Genomic DNA, 19,767 nt, shown 5'->3' on the forward strand with positions numbered 1-19,767 from the left:
TACAGCATTGCAATAAGAAAAACAGCAGTTGTCACAGTAGAAAATGGTTTTTATTTGAGGCAGAAGAATTTCAGCTCTTGATTTGGGAAATTGTGCTTATTATTATTTAAAAAAAGCCAAAAGGATGGGCAAAACTGCATAGTTCATTGCTAAATACAAATACGCAAATACCAAATATGTGTCATTTGTTTGTTTTTTGAGGCCAAAATAAAGTCCATTAGTATAACCTCTAAAATGTGACAAATGTAGTGAAAGCAAACATGTTATATATATTTAAAAGGTACTTTGGCAAATGTAATGCACTGTACCAGCTACATAACAGGTCGAGTTAATATTCTAATTCTGGATTAGGACACGGGCTAAGCAACAACAAAGTCTTACCAGTCATATAAGATACTTTGAAAACGGCACAACAAATGGGGTTTCCTTTGAGTTCTGAACAATGGATTAATGTAAAACTAATGTATAATATCACACAGGAAAAAAAGGATGGACAGATTTGGAAAATGAAAGCACCAGGATTCTGTCACATTTAAAAACTGAAAGAATTTGACTCATCGGCTACTGTATATATTACTTATTAGTAATTTGTTTTATAATTAGCTACTGCTGAAAATATAAATCTTAAAAATCTTACAGTAGCAAATGTTACAAATCCAACAGAGGGATTCTCTGACAAACAAGACTTTAAACGCATGTTGTTACAAAAACAGCTTTAAAGAGTTTATTTAAAATAAAATATCTTGAAATTCATCAATTCAACAGTACAGATACAATAATATTTGAATTTTTATTTTTAGAATTGATTTTAATCAGTATTTCTAAAATACTACAGGGAAAATGTCACAGAATAAATTTGAAATGTGCACCAATGGTGAGATAAATCAGGCAGTCCATAATGATAAAGTGATATAATGATAAATAATAAAGTCCATAATCCTTTACAAAGCATAGGCTGAAATCCTCCTAATTATAAAATCCCCCACGCTGCCATTTGTTACCGTACTGGGAGAATCCTGATGTCTCTATCATACGTTAAAATTTAAGCCCTGCATTGTATTTTGATAGTTATAAATGTCAATACAAGTTTATTTAAATGATACGTGATGGACATACCACTGTTTAAGTACCTTTTACTATTAGTATTCATACTGTATATTTTTATAATCTAATACAGAAAAAGGCACAATATTGTTCACTTGAATAATGGAGGTACTTTCAAAAAAATACCTTTGAATGAGATTTCAATTTTTGCATGGTATCGAGTATCAAATTTTTGCATGGTATCAAGTATCAAATACAAAAACTGAAAGATTGTGTCATCTCTACTCGTAATCAGTGCTGAAGTGGATTAGGTCTGTGTGTGCATCTATTGGAGTGAAGGCCAACCCTCACCAAGCCTGGCAAGTTCAACTAACCCCACAATAATATCACTATGTGTAGATGTTCAGAACAGTCACATTCAAACCCCACATACCAAAGTCATTGCTCACATTCGGGGAAAACCCCAGGTAGAGGAGTATTGCAGGGTGAGGCCCAGACTCCCCTTCAAAGTTCAAAGGTACCTGTAGATGCACTTCTCGCACACTGCCTGTGTAACTCTGGGAGTCAAGCTTGCCCTCTGCATTCTCCAGCTTCTCCAGCAAAGTGGCCCTCTCTACTAGCAGGTAGGCAATCTGTTCACTGGGGCTGCTATGAGCAATGTCAGCCAGGCCTTCCTGGTCCAGCATCTCCTCAACCTCCTTCATCTGGGCTTCTGTATAGAAAACACAAATGAGTTCAACCCCCCAAAATGCAATCATGGTATGAAATTAATTTTCAGTTCTCATGTGGACAATTTGCAGTTCTACTCCACTACCCTTAAATTAAAGCATGTTTGAGAAGGTTGTCTCCTTTCAGTTTTATGTAAAGCTCATTTGTGAGTGGCTTTTCTATCATCCAGGTACAGCTACTAAGTAGCTGCTTACAATAAAGTCCAAGAATGAACAAGGTGGACATGAGGTAAGAAGCTGGAAAATGTGAGATCTGTGCCCTACTGGTCATGCTTTCCATGCTATATAAAATTAGGCTAGTTTGCCATCTTTTTCGTTTGCCCAAGCTGCCATTCAATGTATACAAGCCTCTTAATGACAGCTGAGGATTAAAGGACATTCCACGAATGTTGCTTGCAGCCAACAACAAATTACTCACCCCGTTCAAGACGCAGCTGCTGCAGGTCAATCCTGAGCTGCTCGTTGTCTCGCTCATACTCTGCTGTCAGCGTCTCCCTCTCCTCTGACAGGTTACGAATGTGCTCCACATAGCTCTCCACCTAGAAGGAAGTCATTCCGTTATAGCAGGTGATTTGTTGGACACGTAGGGCTTGGCACTGTGGACTAGCACCTTGAGCTGGCCATTGCCCACTTACCTCCTTCATCTCAGCATCTTGCTGTGAGCGTAGCATCTCCAGATCTTTGGTGACAGACAGCAAGCTGCCTTCACATCGCAGATACAAGCGCCACAGATGTCGGAGACGCTCATCAGCTGTGGCTCCTGGATCAAAGCCATCCTTCTTCAGCCGCTGAATGATGTCATTCAGTTCCGCTCTCTCCTGAAAGAAATAGAGCTTTAGTGACTTTCTGAATGCACGTTGGTTTCAATTAACTCCTATGGCAAGTGAAGGGTTAGCCCTCCTTGCCTTTAACTAGGTTGCAACCATACTGACCATTATACTACATCGGGGGAAGTATTCTGGTATGGTAATGGGATTACACCCTCAGAGAACTGGCATGCCAATGACCACATGGACAGCAGTTCTAGAAAAGGAATGGGTGTGAGGATTTTATGATTAGGTCTATAAGAATGTTTAAAAAGAAAAAAAAAGGTTAAAGGTTATTTACCTTCTTTCCTTGTCAGTATGTACAGTAAATATGTTTAACCTTTTTTTTCTTTTAATATGCATGTTGATGCAGAGCTTCACTAACTTTATTTTATATACCAAAGTTTTCCCACTTTGGAGCCTACATGCCACACTTCTGATTGCATGCAGCTTCCATGCCTTCCTTTATAATGAACATCAGGGCACTAGACGCTTGAGGCTTTGCAGCACACTCCCTCACTTACTGGCACAGAGCAGCAGCAAATCTCACTGGGACTTGCAAATCACCTCACCGATACAATTCTACAGAGAACTGTTAAAACAAGTGCAGATTTCAAGCAAATTAGAACAGAAGTAATTAAAAGAGAGGACTTACTGAGAAGGTCTCCGGCATTGCTGAGCTGTCCATTGACTGCCCGGTTTCACTTTTCTTGTGCTGCATGTGTTTCCATGAGAACTGTCCTGCTGCACTTGACAAGAGCCAACAGAGACACGCCCCAACCAATTGTTGTAATCTGAACCCTGCATTTGGCGGCAAAGAAACAACATGTGCTCGGCAACGAGGGAGTACAACTCCAGCAACTAGGAAGAAGGCTATGTATGGGCAGGAGATCCAGACTCAATGGACGCCCACCTCCATGACCTATAGAGCTTCAAGTGACACGGACAGAGGCAACAGCATGGATGACTTCCTGTCAAGCAGGTGACAGTCCTCTGTAATGGTCAATGTATCCAGCCTGGAGAAGCAGCTTAGGTTGTACATTCAGCACACCATCAGTGCCCTCATCAAGCTTTACTCCATTGTAACCCAAGCTGGGGGAGGGCTGTGCTTTGGCACCCTGGAGAAATGTGAATAATGGAATGCAACATAATGGCTCTTGGGATTAAAGTGTTTAGGTTATTGTAAGGGATATCTCAGCCCTGAAAACGTAATCAAACTAGGGTAAATGGCCAGTAGCAAAGCACAGAGTGGCAGACAGCAGGTCGCTGAGCCTTTTAAATGTTCTAATGCGGATTCTTGTGATGGGATGTCAACTTATGGAAGTGCAGCAGTTTATAAAAAAGATCACCTCCAGCTCAGGTATGAAAAAAAAAAAATAAAAAGAACTGAGGACCCCTTAAATGATTCACCAAGTGAAGATTTCATATGCAAGTTCCAACGCAACACTAACACAGTGTTTGAATGAGTAAGTGGTCCAAGTGCACCAGCAGACAACTCACCATGGGCTACAGTTCATCAGGAGATGGGGAAGTGAAGAGGGATGTAAGTCAGCAGAATGGAGGTACACGGCACAACAAAAGGGTGGCTACTCATGTGACATTCACCAACTCAGCGACTGGAATACTGTAAAAATGAGGATTAGGGGGCATAGAGCACAAGAAAACAGGTTTCTGCCCTTGAGTGAACATGGTAGATAACAGGCCACAGTCATGAGGTGTATCATCTAGCAGGGGTGTAAAACACCAGGCCTGGAGGGCCGCAGTGGCTACAGGTTTTCATTCTAACCCTTGCCTTAATTTTAATTAACTTGACTCAGGCCCCTTTGTTTCTTTTTCCTTAGTTAGTAGCCAAACAATAATGAGACACACAACGAGCTGCCACACGACAAGCTAACCTGTGCCCATCACACTATATGTGGAAATAAAGAAGGGTCAAGGTCTCAGTAAAGTTGAACTCTCGGGTCACCAAAACATTTTGACATTGTTCTTAGAAAAAAAAAGAGAAAATTCAACAGTTTTGGAAATGCCTGTTGTGGCAGAAAGAGAGAAAAAACAGGCTGAGGAATTAAATAACGGGTTTAATTAACAGCAAGAATTGTCTTCTCATTAAGAAACTGGTTGGAGTGAAATTGAATGGAGTTTGAAGCCCCATCTGTCAGCTCGTTTCATGTCTCATTTCCAATTGGGTAACATTTAATTATGAAAAGAATGAATTCAGAGGACTGAATCCTTAAAAACAGGGCTATTAAAATGAACGGAAAAGGAAAACTGGTCACTGATTCGGAAAAGGGTTAGAATGAAAACCTGCAGCCACTGCGACCCTCCAGGCCTGCAGTTCGACACCTGTGATCTAGTGGGATGAACTGCCAAAATGTGGGATTAAGGATTGTGGTAATTATGTACAAGGGAGCGTCATTTGGAACTGAGGGTCCAGGCCACAAAAAAGTTATATAAGTGAATAGTAAATAATGAGTTAGGACATTTGGCTTTAAGCAGCAAAACACAAAGGGTACCTACTACTGGAATTACTTGGGTAGCTACGGACAATGGGAATAGCAGAGAGGTATCAGCTACTGAAATAAAATGAAGGGAATGTAAGCAAACAAATCAAAGAAGTACACAGCGTGAATTTCCTCTAATGTAACAACAAATAAAGGGGCTTTTTATGACTTAGGGGAATTCAGTATAAGGTTGATAAAAGGTGATACAGTCATTACCAACTACCAGATGTATTTTACATTGAAAAAATAGTGTTTAAAATCGATATTAAACATACTAATGCTAACTTTATTATATTAGTGCCACATGAATTAGTGAATGCCAGGATTATTCAGGATATTCCTTTACACATGCTGTTATTCTAAGAGCACATTTTCAAATCAAATGTGTCACAAAATCACTTTTTCAGATTTGTGACATTTGCTATTCTGTGATTTAAGCTTGCATCAGTATCGCTGAGACATTAGCTGAATAATATTGAAGACTAATCAACTTTATAATGTTACATGTTCTGAATACTTTCATTTTCTAAATCTCTCTCTCATTTTTTTACATTTGTGCCAGCCTTAAAGGTAAATTTACAAAATCAAATATCAATCGAAGATGAATCGATTATTTCAGTATTCTAGTTCCATAGCCTTTATTCTGTTCTTTTCATGGTGCCGCACATAAGTGATCTGACTTTGTAATCGCCAGGAAGTGTAGACAGGTTGCATGTTGATCTTATTGCAGTTTGTACACATTACAATAAAGCCCCTAATGGCCTATAATTGTTTATGTCTATATACTAATAATGCAGAATTATCTATTAAACTGGACTGACCTTAACTCGTGCAATTACTTAAAACTGCAGACAGCTTCCCTTTCACATTACTATTCTAATTTACTTTCAAAATATCTGTCAAAAAATAAATAAATAAAACAAAGAAAACCACAATTTTAATGTTTGCCAGTTTGTTTTCGGCAATGGAGAATGCCATTTGAGAAGTCACACCAACTGCACATCCCTGACATTGTGCTTTGAGGCGTTATGAGTGGAGTCACAGAACTGTCTGGTCAATGTGGACGTTTTACAACACTAGCTAAATAAAGCACATTTTACTTTGGAGTGAACATAAGGAGGAGCTCTAGCAATCTTACTTGCTACAACTTTTGTTGGCACTGCTTGTGTAGAATCTCTGCCCAATACTAGGGTTTTCTCCAATATCTCCAACACATGAAGGTTAGAGAATCTGATGACTCAAAATTGACACCATAGCAGAATGTGTGCGAGTGTGCCACCCCATACAAAGCTGGTTCCTACTTAGTACCCCAGTGCAGTCGGGGACGGGAACCTGCTTCCGAAGCCTCTGTACTGGATAAGCTGGTTTGAAAATAGATGTATGGCTGGACACACAAATGCACTCAAAGCATGCTGGAAACATGCATCTTTATTTATGAAGTAATTCCATATTTGTAAATGTGGTAATATGAGAAGGCCTTTTTACCTTGAAAGAGCAGAAGGATTTACACCATGAGGAGGAGGAGGAGGTTAGGAGCACGCACTGATACAGTGCATTGCCGCACCCACCACACGACAAACCAACTCAGGATCCAGAGCAGGACCCAAGTGCAGCCATGTGACGAGTGATACCTCAGCACCACACTAGTTCAGATGGAGTGGAACAGTGTGAGGTTGTTTTTTATGGTTCTGCCACCAACCCTCTAAGCTTTTCCCTGCAGGTTGGAGGGCCTACATGCAGGGATTGATACAGATTAACGTCACACCCAGGACGATTATATTAAGGATATTTAAATAATAGGAACAATTCCACTCTGACATCCAAGGTCTGCAGAAATACAGAAGAATTGTGGCATGCTGGGCTAACTTGGATAAGGAAAGCAAATCTGCGTCACTTACAAGAATGACCTGATATGACAGAATGAAAAAACTAACAAGCAATAAAATTAAATAAGATCTCTTATTAACAAGGATTGGTTTCTAATTAAGCAATAAGGTTGGAACAAAAACTTCTAGCCACTAGAGCATGTCAGAACTGACTTTGCAGACCTCTTTATATAATGGAACAAAACAGACTGATGTAACCTAGTTTACAGGACAACGTATGGGAGTCTAGCTGTATTCCTCTTAGCACTGTTCTTGTGTATAAGGTAACAACTCTTTTCCATGATTCAAAATAATTTTCTGTCTACTCTGCTTCTTCCTACTTTATTTACCTTTATTACCCTCTTCAGATCATCTTAGAAAGATCTTCTACAAGTGTCTTTCAGTCTGCCCTTCACTTTTTCCCACCTTCTGGTATCTTAATATTGTTTTTTTGTATCAGTATACTGCTGCTGGATTATGTGAATTTCCCCTTGGGATTAATAAAGTATCTATCTATCCATCTATCTATCTACTTTGATCAGCCACAACAATACAACAACTGAGCAGTGAAGTGAATAACTTTGATTATCCCAATACAACTGCACCTGCCAAGGGATGGGATATATAAGGCGGCAATTGAACATTCATTTCTTGACGGTGATGGGTTGGATGCAGGAAAAGTGGGCAAGCATAAGGATCCGAGTGATTTTGACAAGGGGCAAATTGTGCTGGCTAAACAAAATGGTCAGAGCATCTCCAGAATGGCAGGTTTTATGGGGTGTTCCCAGTATGAAGTGGTTAGCACCTATCAAAAGTGGTCCAGGGAAGGACAACAGGTGAACCAGCAACAGGGTCATAGGCGCCCAAGGCTCAATGATGCACATGGGGAGCAAAGGCTAGCCCAACTGGTCCGATCCCACAGAACAGCTACTGTAGCACAAATTGCTGAAAAACTTAATGCTGGTCATGAGAGAAAGGTGTCAGAACACACAGTGCATTGCAGCTTGCTATGTAGGCCCAGACTGGTCAGAGTCACCCTGTACACCACCAAAAGCACCTACAATGGGTACATGAGAGTCTAGAACTGGACCACGGACCATTGGTAGAATTTGGCCTGGTCTTTTAGATTAAGTAGGCAGCATGTGTGTCCTTTTCCTGGGGAAGAGATGGCAGCAGGATGCACTATGGGAAGAAGGCACGCCAGCAGAAGCAGTGTGATGCTCTGGTTGATAATTCTGCTGGGAAACCTTGGGTGCTGGCATTTATATAGATGTTATTTTGATACACACTACCTACCTAAACCGCAGATCATGGACACCCAGTCAACAGGATAATAATACGCTGTGTCACACTGCAAAAAATGTTCTGGAATGGTTTGAGATGTGGCCTTCAAATTCTGATCAAGCATCTGTGGGATGTGCTGGAAAAACAATTCTGGTTCCTGGAGGCTCCACCTGGCAAGTTACAGGACTTGCAGGATCTGCTGCTAACAACTTGGTGCCAGATACCACAGGCTATCTTCAGAGGTCTTGAGGAGTCCATGTCTCGACAGGTCAGAACTATTTTAATGGCACAATATTAGGCAGGTGGTTTTAATGTTGTGGCTGATCTGTGTATATATTATGGCCAAATAAACGACTAAAGGACCGTGAAGTATGGACCGTGAAGTATGAGCTGTGAAGAAAGTTTGAATGAGTTGACCCTTTTCTGTTTAAGGAGACAGAGATCAAGCGGTGATATGATTAAGGTTTTTAAAATAATGAAGAGAATTTGTATGGTGAATCTCAGCTGTTACATTAGATCAACAAGAACATGGGGACGCAGATGGAAACTTAAGGTACAGATTACACACAAATGCCAGGTTTTTTCCACACAAAGAATCAAACACGTAAAAAATGACCAAGTAGTGTGGTAGAGGCTGGTACTTTTGGCACTTTCAAAACTCAGCTCAATGTCATTTTGTACTTTGCTGTGGGAATGTGCTTTTCCTGTTATCCTGTATTAATTGAATTTTAGCAAAAAATGCAGGTATTTTGCACATTATAAGAATATAAATAGATAATGGACATGTGGCATATGCAACACAATTTTTTTTCTTTGTTCCATATGTTTTTCACAGTTAGCCATTGTCCAGGGTTGGTCACAGTTTGGTCCCGTTCAGTTAGAATCATTGTTTATCACATTTCTCCATGAAAGCATGAGGGTATTTGGGGAGTGTATGGCTGAAATCGGGGAGAATTTAGGAGAATCAAAGGTAAGCAACACAAAAGGATGCATCAGATACAGTGTCTTAAGTGAGCGTCAGTAGAAGAAATGACTGAAGAGTGGCTGAACTGATAAAAACCAAGGGTGTGTGGAAAAATGGATGTGACTGGCTTTGTGAGGCAGAAGAGATATGCATTTGCCGAGATTGGTTAGAAGAAGAAGAGATGGGTTCTAGAATAAACAGAGAGTCATACTGACTTCCAGTAGAAGGCTAAACAGGATGACCAGACATTTTTGATCTATTACATATACTAGCTGAAATACCCAGCATTGCCCGGGACGAAAATAAAGTATTTTTTTTAATTGTTTGAGAAAAATATAATAAAATAAAAAAAACACAACGTTAAAAATAAAAATAAATTAACAAAACAATGAAGACTCACTAATGTGCTTGTCTTGCGTTCTTGTATGTATGTTATCATCCATCGGAACTGGCCAACAGTATTTAATTTCAAAAGCAGCAGGGGCGCGGTGGTGCTCAAACATAATGAATGCTGGCAGTCACCTCCAGTTCGCCCTCTGGTGGTCATTCCAAGTGTCAACTGGATGATAACATGAATACAAGAGCGCAAGATCACCCCCCATCATACCCAGAAGGGGGTGGGCTAGTGTTGGTTTCACCCTACAGAATTTTTATTCGACCAATGAGAAAAATGTGTACCAAGTTTCATGAAAACCGCTCCAGCCATTCAGAAGTGATTATGGAATATACATACATATACACACAAACACACACACGGTGACTTTATATATATATATATATACTATAAACTATACTAGCCAACCCGCGGCGTACTATACGCCACATAATCAGGCCGGTTTTTTAATGATTTTTAAGCACAGGGAGAAAATTAACATTTGAAAAATCGGTAATGTAATAAATCAGCAAGAAAAGCAACATTGTAACAATGCACAGAACGAACCAACACACAATCGTCCGTGACTGAAAACTGGCGGACCATCCTCGCGCCTTCTCCTACCAGACGGATATGGAGGAATATTTCAGACAAAATTAAATAAATAAATGCGTAAATAAATAAAAGTACTGTGAAATGTGAGCATAAATAAATAAATGGGTCATGAAATGAGAGCCTAAATAAATAAATGTGTCACGAAATGAGAGCCTAAATAAATAAATGTGTCACGAAATATGTTTTTTGTTGCTTATTTATTTATTTCATTTTCTCCGTAACATTCCTGCAAACTGTCATGAAATACGACTTGAAATAAAACTGTCACTCTCATTTGTCAAAGTTGAGAGGGTGGGCTCTAACACGCCCTCTAGTTACTGATTGGTGAATCGATAGCACAAGAATGAATTAGAAAAATGCTTACTACTGCCGATGAAATGGATTCTGCCGAAGATATTACGTATTTCAGAGAGAGAATTGAAGATTTATCGGAAGAAATTACAATGTTGGCGGCCCTTTTAGTCTCCGATGTAGATGAAACTATTTTTGAAATTATCGAAGAACAGGTGGAACGGACTCTACTACACTCCAGTTCAGGTGACACAGTTCCCTGCTCTGGACGTCCATCCTTTGACATTCCAGCTGAGTCAATAGAACACCTTCTGTTATGCGGTTTAAAAGTACGACAGACTGCAGATGTATATGGTGTATCGGAGAAGACGATCACAAGGCGAATGAGCAGCTTCTTTTTCAAACAACTCTACAGCTCTGATCAGTGGCAAAGTTGTTTGAAAAAGAAGCTGCGAATATGCACCTGACTTTATACTCGTAAAACAAGGGTCAAATACTCAGTTCAAAATATTAGTTAGAGCTGCTTTGGGCATTTCATGTCAAAGTACTTAAACTAATACAGCCGTTGCAGCTTACCATATATCAAACTGGCTCATTCGCCTTGTGATCGTCTTCTCCGACACACCATATAGATCTGCAATCTGTCGTACTTTTAAACCGCATAACAGAAGGTGTTCTCACTTCTGGAAAGACACGGATGTCTAAAACGGGTTGGTGTGAGAATACAACAGTAAGTGAATGACAAGATGGAACTCTGGAGAGAGCAAAATACAACACAATAGTGAACCCGCGGCATAACAAACGCCGCGTGTCTCAGACGTGAATGTGGACTCTTACCACAGACGAAAGGGACTAACTGGGTGGTCGGTGAGTCTTTGCGTCCGGGCAAATGGGCAGGCAGTGTGAATGCCTAGAGAGCGAGGGTAGATGCCGGCCAGTGGAAAAGGAGTGCTGGTGGGCAGGAAAATGTCTTCTGTGTTCCTGCAGGAGCATCTAAGAAGACGCATGTTTGTCGCGGATGCGAATAGCTGTATGTAGCGTGTAAAACAGTTTGGTATGGTGCACGTGGTCGTGCGTTGTAACCGAAAAGTCAGTTTTTAAAGACTGCTTACTTCATTGTGCTTTAACCTCAGTTTTAAAGGATTGTTTTAAGATTCCAATGGGATACTCCTCGCAAACTGTTTCACACGCTGCATATGGCGATTCACCTCCGCGAGAAACATGCCTCTATGAACAGTCAACGTAGCTCGGAGGTGCATGACATAAACTTGACCTGCACTGCATGTGGCCTCTACAACAGACGAATATAAATGACGGCATTTTTTCTGTGTCGCCGCGTCCGAGTTGGTGGGCGTGGCCCTGCAAATTGTCGTCGTATCCAATGGTCTTGGAGTTGGTGGGTGTGGCTCCTTCCTGCGTGCTCCATAGGTGTCTCACTTGTCGGCGGCTTAGTGAATCCACACCCCTTCCAGCGTGCTTTCCATGGTTGTCTTGCCTTAGTTGTACCCCGTGGGTGCGCCTACATGGTAATGAAACAGGACAAACTTTAAAAATCAGTAGACGTTGGCTCTAGGTCTGATCGTGTTCAGCTCTAATGGGAGCGTGTTCCCCGCATGGGGAGAAAAGTACATGGCCGTGATATCTCTGGCAATCGGCAGCTACCATCTAAAACACACATAGCTCTGATCTCTCTCTCAAAAACATCAAACATGACTCCCTAACAATCTGTAGATAATAATGTCTGATGAACAAACAGGTATCGCTAACTAAGTGGAGCCAAGGCGCACTCCAACACGTGACGAGAATAGACCGACTCGAACAGAGGCTGGCGAGTGAATGAGGAAGGCCCCGCCCACAGCCACTCTCTTGGATTTGCATAAATACATCGGTACCGCAAGGGAACTATGGTACTTAGCGGGATGAGAGAAGTCGCAAAATCAACCGGAAAGTTCAAGCAAATTTTAGACAACAACCAGAGCAAAATCTGTTGAGTAATTCTGTTGTGAAAAGCGGACAGACATACAGACAGAACGCGCTTAGACCGCAAAATGTTTAAAACCGTTTCGTAGCGAGCACCTATGGGCCATGGGTAACCTACACTCCAAATTTCAAGTCCCAAGTCCTCTTGGTTCAGGAGATTTCGTGATGAGTAAGTCAGTGATATTTGGCTTTTATATATAGAGATTCTGATTAGTTAGAACAGCTAGTCCTGTCATCTGTGCAAAGAAGGCTGTAATATTGTAGGGGAGCAAAGTACTTACAGTTGTAAACACAAAAGATGAGAAAATGGATAAATAATTTGCAGGCTTACATGCTTTCTTATGTCCATGTCTACTGACAGTACGACACTTTACAACACTTAGCTCTACTGTTCACGTTAGCAGTACGCCGTCTATTTGAATGTATTTTGTCATGCATAAAGTAATAAAATGCAATGCCTTTTTCATTCCAATAGAGAATGTATGGAAAACAAAAGCACTGTTTTTCGAAATCCTGTAGCAAATGCATTATTGCATCAACAGACAAACTGCACCTTAATAAACAAAAATTAAATACAAACAAATTGATACAGCTATATACAATATAAGCCAATTTCTTTCCATCCAGCAGTTACACCCAGCTGGGGTATTCGGTATGAACTTTTGTAACATATCATAAAGCGTGTAACAACAAAATGCATCACACTTTTAGCTTTACCCTAATCTCTGCTTGGGAATATATGCATGAAATTCAAATCTGTGAAATATGAAGTGTCATCCTTCAGCAGTATGTACAAATACAAATGCTCTTGATGCAGAATCACACGTAATGATCCCAAAGACAGAGTCAAAGCCATGAGGTTGAATTACTTATGGGGCCTCAAAAAGCCTTTACGTGGCACAACACCTGCAAGTCTTACTAAGGAGTATTGCCGGAGTGCTAGTGATAAACACATTGAACACCAACCTTCCATTTAAGAGGCATACAATTAGCAAGGGTGTGAAATTTGCAATACAGCTGCCCAGACTTTTAATTGTATGAAGTTATTAAGTCCATCCCCTGCCACAAAATGTCCTCACAAAGGCTATTTGAATGGCTAAGACCCCATGGGGACAGGAAAACCTTTGCAGAGTAAAGCAAAATTCACTGCCTACCAGGCAATCCACCCTGGAAGCAAATAAACAGGGAACCATTACCCAGCCATGATAAATATGAGAAGAATGCTGAAAGGGCACATGTGCTGGAAGGGTTTCAGCTGTTCTATTGCTTGTCTTAAGTCAATTTTGGTAACATACTGTAAGGGCAATAAAACATTGGAGACGTTTATGTAGTCACCCAAAGACAAGTTTAACTTGAAGATCCCTGGTTTGAGGACATGTGTGTATTACCGTAAAGGCAGATTTAATGAAATTTGATCTGGCACTTTAGGACCAAGTCATTAACATAGGAATTTCTCAGGTCTGCATGTCAAAAGGGCCTCAGTCATCTCATTAATTTGCCTCACTAGCTGGCCCAGGTCAAAGATGCTTCTGTCCAGCCCCCAGATCCTACTCTTATACCCTTTCCTTTAATCTGACAACCAAAGAATCACAGTCTTCAGTTGTCACCAGACAAACTGGCAAACAATACTAGCACACTTCTTCTTTGATAGAAGACAGGAATCTAGGCAACGTTCAGTATATGTAATCAATCATGTAACTGCTACAAATAGCCATTACATTAAAAAGAAACCCTGTTTCCTGTAAACTATTTGACCATCAATCACATCTCAGTCTTCTGGCAGCATTTACAACCTTCTAAACCTCTATGGTAAATCTGATTTAAGAGTTTCTCACCATTTAGCCTGGAATTTCCTCATATTTTAGAATGTACTTTTAGTGGAAGGAAGCCAGAAGATACACTTAAATGGGTTCTATTCACCTTATACATGACCTCTGACCTTTCCTGGAAATGCCTTGAGTACCCTACCAGGAGAAGGGGCCTCAGTTGCCTTGAAAATCTGCACATTGTAAATCAGTTCAGGTAGCCAATAAAATGTGTCATTCTGCTTGACTTCTCATTGCATCCATAATGGCTAACACGGTACAGCACCCTACTACTGTGGAAATACCTCCATAATTTAGGATAGAAACCACCTGTTAGAGACAGCACAATAGGAAAGATGTAGTCAGTACGGAGGCACAATATCACATATTTATTAAGATCGGATGGAGTAATAGTTTCAAATCCACTCTGGCTGACAAAATAGGAGAATGACTTAGTATGCAGGATGTAGGGGGATAATTTCATTTACTTTGTTCTATCCTTTGATGTGATTGAAGCACCAAAATAATAATAATAAAAAAAAGCACACGAGTACAAAATCAGAAAACAGGTGAAATTGTCCTCCACCATGTAAACAACATGGCTTTGGTGTTTCTGAAGGTGCGGGTGCAACACGTCCATGTGGGTGCTCATCCTTTCATCAGGTTCAATGGAAACTGCAGCCATGTTCCTGCATTGCTAGCCAAAGAATGTTATAAAGCCACACTACTGTAATTTTGTGGTAAAGTCATGTTTTATAATTTTGATTTTCATAACATTTTTCTATAAAATGCATGTTTAAGTGTGGGTAGTTACCAGTATATCAACTGAAGCTGCAGCTGTTATGTTAGCTTTGATAAGAAAATTGATTTGTGTAACTAAAATAAGATGAGCCTGTGATCATGGCAGCATGTTGTCTTTTCAAGTTGTTTAATCAGCTTTTAAAATTAAAAGCACAAAATTAAAACTCCCCAAAAACATAAACTTTATTTGGACACAGGCAGCTTTATTTCTACGGCAGGTAAACCACTGAAACAGTATTTTCCTACAGACCTTTTAATTTGTACACTAGGATTTTGCAATTGTTTAAAACAAGGGCATCATATCCTACTCTCCATTTAGGGATTGTTCTCTGTCCTCTAAAACAACAGTCAGGACTTCCCTTCTTCTCTCCGATGTCACTCCTTTCAACAAGCATATTATGAGATTCAGATTAAGACAGTCTCAGGATGCCTTGTCTGTTGTCTCAGGTATGCTCCGACCATGATAAGTGATGTCTTGGTGAGGAACACATTTTATTCGCAGCTTCGCCTGGTGGTTGACAGGTGCCCACGAGGTGACATTTCTCTGGTCATGGGTGATTTCAATGAGACCATTGGCACAGACAGGGCTAGCTATGAGGATTATGTCGATCCACATGGGTCTGGTGACAGTGGTGAAAGTGGCTCCATGTTTCTTGACTTTGCAAAAGGTCTGTGACTGTGGATCATTGTATCCTGGTTTCATCGCCCTGAGCTGTATTGTTGGACTTGGTACTCCAATACTGTTGGTGCAGTGAAGGAGATGGAAACTGCAGGGTCTACAGAAGTGCCCAGTTTGTGAAGTCTGACCACAACTTGTCATTGCTACTCTGAAGATCCATCTTAAGTCCACTAGGCTACCACCTACTAGGAGAAAGGCTGGACCTAGCCAGACTCCAAGATCAGGCAGTTTATAATGAGTTTGCACGCAGTTTGTGGGAGGAACTTATGTGACAAGACACTGAAGGTTGCAGAGGGTTGTGTTGGTGTTACCAGTGTGTCCAGAAGGAAGTGTTTCTTCTCACAGGGCACCCTGGATATCATCGAGAGGAGTCACAGTGCATGGCTTAATGGCAACTCCGGTCTGTACCGGGAAATGAGAAGGACGGCTATGAGGGCTTCGAGGACAGATAAGGAGACATTTGTGCTACAGGAATCTGTGAGCAGGTTGCACACCATCTATGGTCTAGCAACACAAATTCTGCTAACACAGGAATCAAAGCATTACACACATCCAAATGTGATTCTCGGAGAGTTCAGAGTCAGGCAGTTCATGTAATAGTCCTTACAGATGATGCTGCAATTTTTACCCACTGGGCTGGCTACTTTGAGCAGCTGTTTAAAGCTGATCCTCCAGCTGGGACGCTGAACATCTCTGGGTCCACGGTTCTTGAGGATGATCCTCTGATTGGCTGTGAGTCACCCATTCCCACTGAGATTGCATAAGTGGTGAACCAGCTGAAGGCAGAGAAGGCTGCAGGGATCTGTGGTATCCAGGATAAACTTCTACAGGCTGGTGGCAAGGCTGTCCTCCGCAATCTTTGCTTCCATTTGGGAGATAGGTGTCATCCCAACGGACTGGAAAACAGGACTTGTCCCTATCAAGAAAGGGAAGGGTGATCGCCTGGATTGCTGCTACTACAGGGGGACAAGACTGCTCTCGGTGCCAGGTAAGGTCCTTGCTAGGGTCATCCTCAATAGGATTTGTTATCATTTGATCACCTACCAGCAACCAAAGCAATCTGGATTTACACCTAAGAAGTCTACCATCGACTGCATCCTGGCATTGAGGGTTCTCATGGAGAACAAACGCGATTATCAGCAGAGTTTCTTTGCAGTGTTTGTCAATTTTCATGCAAGCATTTGACTCAGTTGATTATGATGCCCTGTGGGACATCCTGAGACTTTGTGGAATCCCCCCAAAGCTGCTGGATATCATGGCCGGCTTGTTCACTGGTACTGTGAGTGCTGTGGAGGCAGAAACTGTGTTTTTCCCAGTTGATTTTGGGGTTCGTCAGTGGTGTTTTCGTGCTCCTACTGTGTTCGATGCTTGCATGGATTAGGTGTTGGGGAGCATCATGGGGTCCAGCGGCTGTGGGGCATCTGTTGGTGAAGTACAATTCACTGATCTTGGCTTTGACAACAATGCTGTGATGGTTCAGCAGAGTCAATGGAGGCTCTGAGCGGGGCCCTCAAGAGACTAAACGAGGAGTATGAGTGTTTGGGCTTGCAAATGTCCTGGATATAAACCAAAATCCAGGGCTTTAACGACTTCTTGGACACAGCCATCAGCAGTGTGTCTGTCTGCGGAGAAAGTGTCGACCTCGTCAAGAGGTTTACTTACCTTGGCAGTGGCATTCATGTCTCTGGTGACTCTTCCTATGAAGTCAGTAGATGAACTGGGAGAACACTGGGTATTGGGTTGGGGTCATGAGGTCACTGGAAAGGGGTGTGTGGTGCCCCTGATATCTTTACAAAAGGTAAAATGTCCATGTCTTTAGAGTCCTGGTGCTTCCTGTTTTGCTATATGGTTGATGCTATCCAATGACCTGAGATGAAGGCTGGACTCCTTCGTTACTGTGTCTCTTTGGAGAATCCTCGGGTACTGCTGGTTTGACTTTGGGTCAAATGAGTGGTTGCTCACTGAGTTCCGAATGAGGCACATTACCTGCATTGTGAGGGACTGTCAGTTATGGAACTAAGGCTATGTGGTGCGATTCCCCTCATTGTTGAGGACCCGAGTGACTGGACCAGGCCAAGGGGATGCCCACGTAACACCTGGCTGAGGCAGACAGATGGTAATTTCTGGAACGTGGGACTGGACCATGTGTCAGCTTAGGGGGTTGCCAAGCAGGATCCAGCGCTGCTTCATTGTGTGGTGGGTACAGCAATGCAGTTGTACCAGTGCATGCTCCCCAACCTGACCTGAGATGTTGAATTTGTACATACACTGGCAGTCAAAAGTCTGGACACACCCATATATTTTCATATTTTAGATATAAATTGATATTTTTTATCAAGATACCATTAAATACAGCCAATATATTACTAGCATTTCCAATGGCTGTTACTGATAGAAATGACTGATTTTTAATCTACTGTATTATTTACAGTACATATGACTGCAAAGCCCCATTTTCAGTAGCCATTCCTTCAGTGTTCTACTGGTCAGCTCCCTTAGCTTATTCCTAATTAGTCATTTCTAATGCTGATTGGTTATTACAGAAACCTTTGTAATTACACTACTGAAACAGTAGGGTTACAAGGTACCTAAAGTTCAGTTATGAGTTAAAAAATTTCCAAACATGTCAGTTTTTTTGGCAGAATAAAGGTTATCCCATGTAACAGATGGTCAGGAAACTGAAATTGCATATAAAGGTGTCTGTCGCTGTTTCAAGAAAAGAGGGAAACTAAATCTAACCATGACAGAAAAAGAAGACCCAAATGCATGATTGCATAACAGGTTAAAGAAATCAGAGTGTTTAGTTTGACAAATAAAACGCCTTGCAGGTTCTGCATTTGGCTTCTTCCTTGAAATACATGCCAAACACCAGTGTCAACTGCAACAGACAAAAGAAGAGTCTAAGATGCTGGCGTTAGAGACAGGGTGTTAAACCTAAATCCATACCTGAAACTGGCAAATAAAAAAGTTAAAATGGGTGAAAAGAAATGGAAGAATACTGGAAAAATGTAGTATGGTCAATATATTTGATTAATCTTTTCTCTTTTGTACATGACGATGACACTGGTATTTAATGTGTACTTAAGAAAGAATCCAAAGGAGTACCTGTAAGGAATTTGTTTCTTAAACTACAGACACTAATGTGCATATCCTCTTATATCAAATTTTCAGTTTCTTTGCCTTTTGTCACATAGAATAACCTTAATTCTGGGGGAAAAATATAGATTGACATGTTTCTTGAGAAAACGATTTCATTTTGGCCATTTTTTAACCCAGGACTGCACCAGGCAATCCAAATAATCCAATTACAAAGGTTTCTCTAACAACCAATTAGCATTTAAATACTGTATGACTAATTAGGGATAAGCCAAGGTAGTTGACGATTAGCATACTAAACGAATGGCCTTGCATTTATATGTGAATAATAAATTAAAATTCAGCCATTTCAAGCAATAATAGCCATTAGAAACCCTAGTAAGGTCTTTCCTGTATTTCTAAATCAATTGAATGCTATCTTCATAAAAAACATCAATTTCCATCAAAAACATGAAAATTGCTGGATGTGCCCGGACTTTTGATGAGGAGTGTGTGTGGCCATCCGCGATGGGTGTGATGTTTAATGAAAAATGCAGACAGCTGTCGGACTGGGTCTGATTCCTGTTGTTTCAAATGAGGTATAAAGTAAGAGGGGCGTCACAATGGAAAATATTCCTCTCTAACTCCTCCTCGGTGTTCACACCTCGTCTCTTACTTACCTAACAAGAACATTATATTATAAAATTTATAATACAACTATTTACATGAATGTCAAGTAAAAATACTCACTTTACACAAACTTACTTACAGTAATATCGACATACAGTGGTGTGAAAAACTATTTGCCCCCTTCCTGATTTCTTATTCTTTTGCATGTTTGTCACACAAAATGTTTCTGATCATCAAACACATTTAACCATTAGTCAAATATAACACAAGTAAACACAAAATGCAGTTTTTAAATGATGGTTTTATTATTTAGGGAGGAAAAAAAA

General features: G+C 40.8%; 1 protein-coding gene across 4 annotated transcripts in view; it reads right to left on the minus strand.

The window, feature by feature from the left end:
• Positions 1 to 19,767, minus strand: part of ccdc30 (coiled-coil domain containing 30) — a 95,494-nt gene that overhangs the window by 70,265 nt on the left and 5,462 nt on the right. For 2 of the 4 annotated variants that reach the window (XM_039755818.1, XM_039755815.1), the window contains exons 2-5: positions 3,234 to 3,379; positions 2,408 to 2,590; positions 2,191 to 2,311; positions 1,566 to 1,756 (exon numbers count right to left, since the gene is read on the minus strand). In XM_039755818.1, the coding sequence (XP_039611752.1) occupies positions 1,566 to 1,756; positions 2,191 to 2,311; positions 2,408 to 2,590; positions 3,234 to 3,299 (561 nt within the window). In that variant the 5' untranslated portion in view covers positions 3,300 to 3,379. Of the gene's footprint in view, positions 1 to 1,565; positions 1,757 to 2,190; positions 2,312 to 2,407; positions 2,591 to 2,704; positions 2,796 to 3,233; positions 3,380 to 19,767 lie in introns of all 4 variants that reach the window. The other 2 variants (XM_039755817.1, XM_039755816.1) reach the window with 2 other exon arrangements.

Source organism: Polypterus senegalus, chromosome 6 (genome assembly GCF_016835505.1).
Source record: "Polypterus senegalus isolate Bchr_013 chromosome 6, ASM1683550v1, whole genome shotgun sequence".
Lineage (NCBI taxonomy): Eukaryota > Metazoa > Chordata > Cladistia > Polypteriformes > Polypteridae > Polypterus > Polypterus senegalus.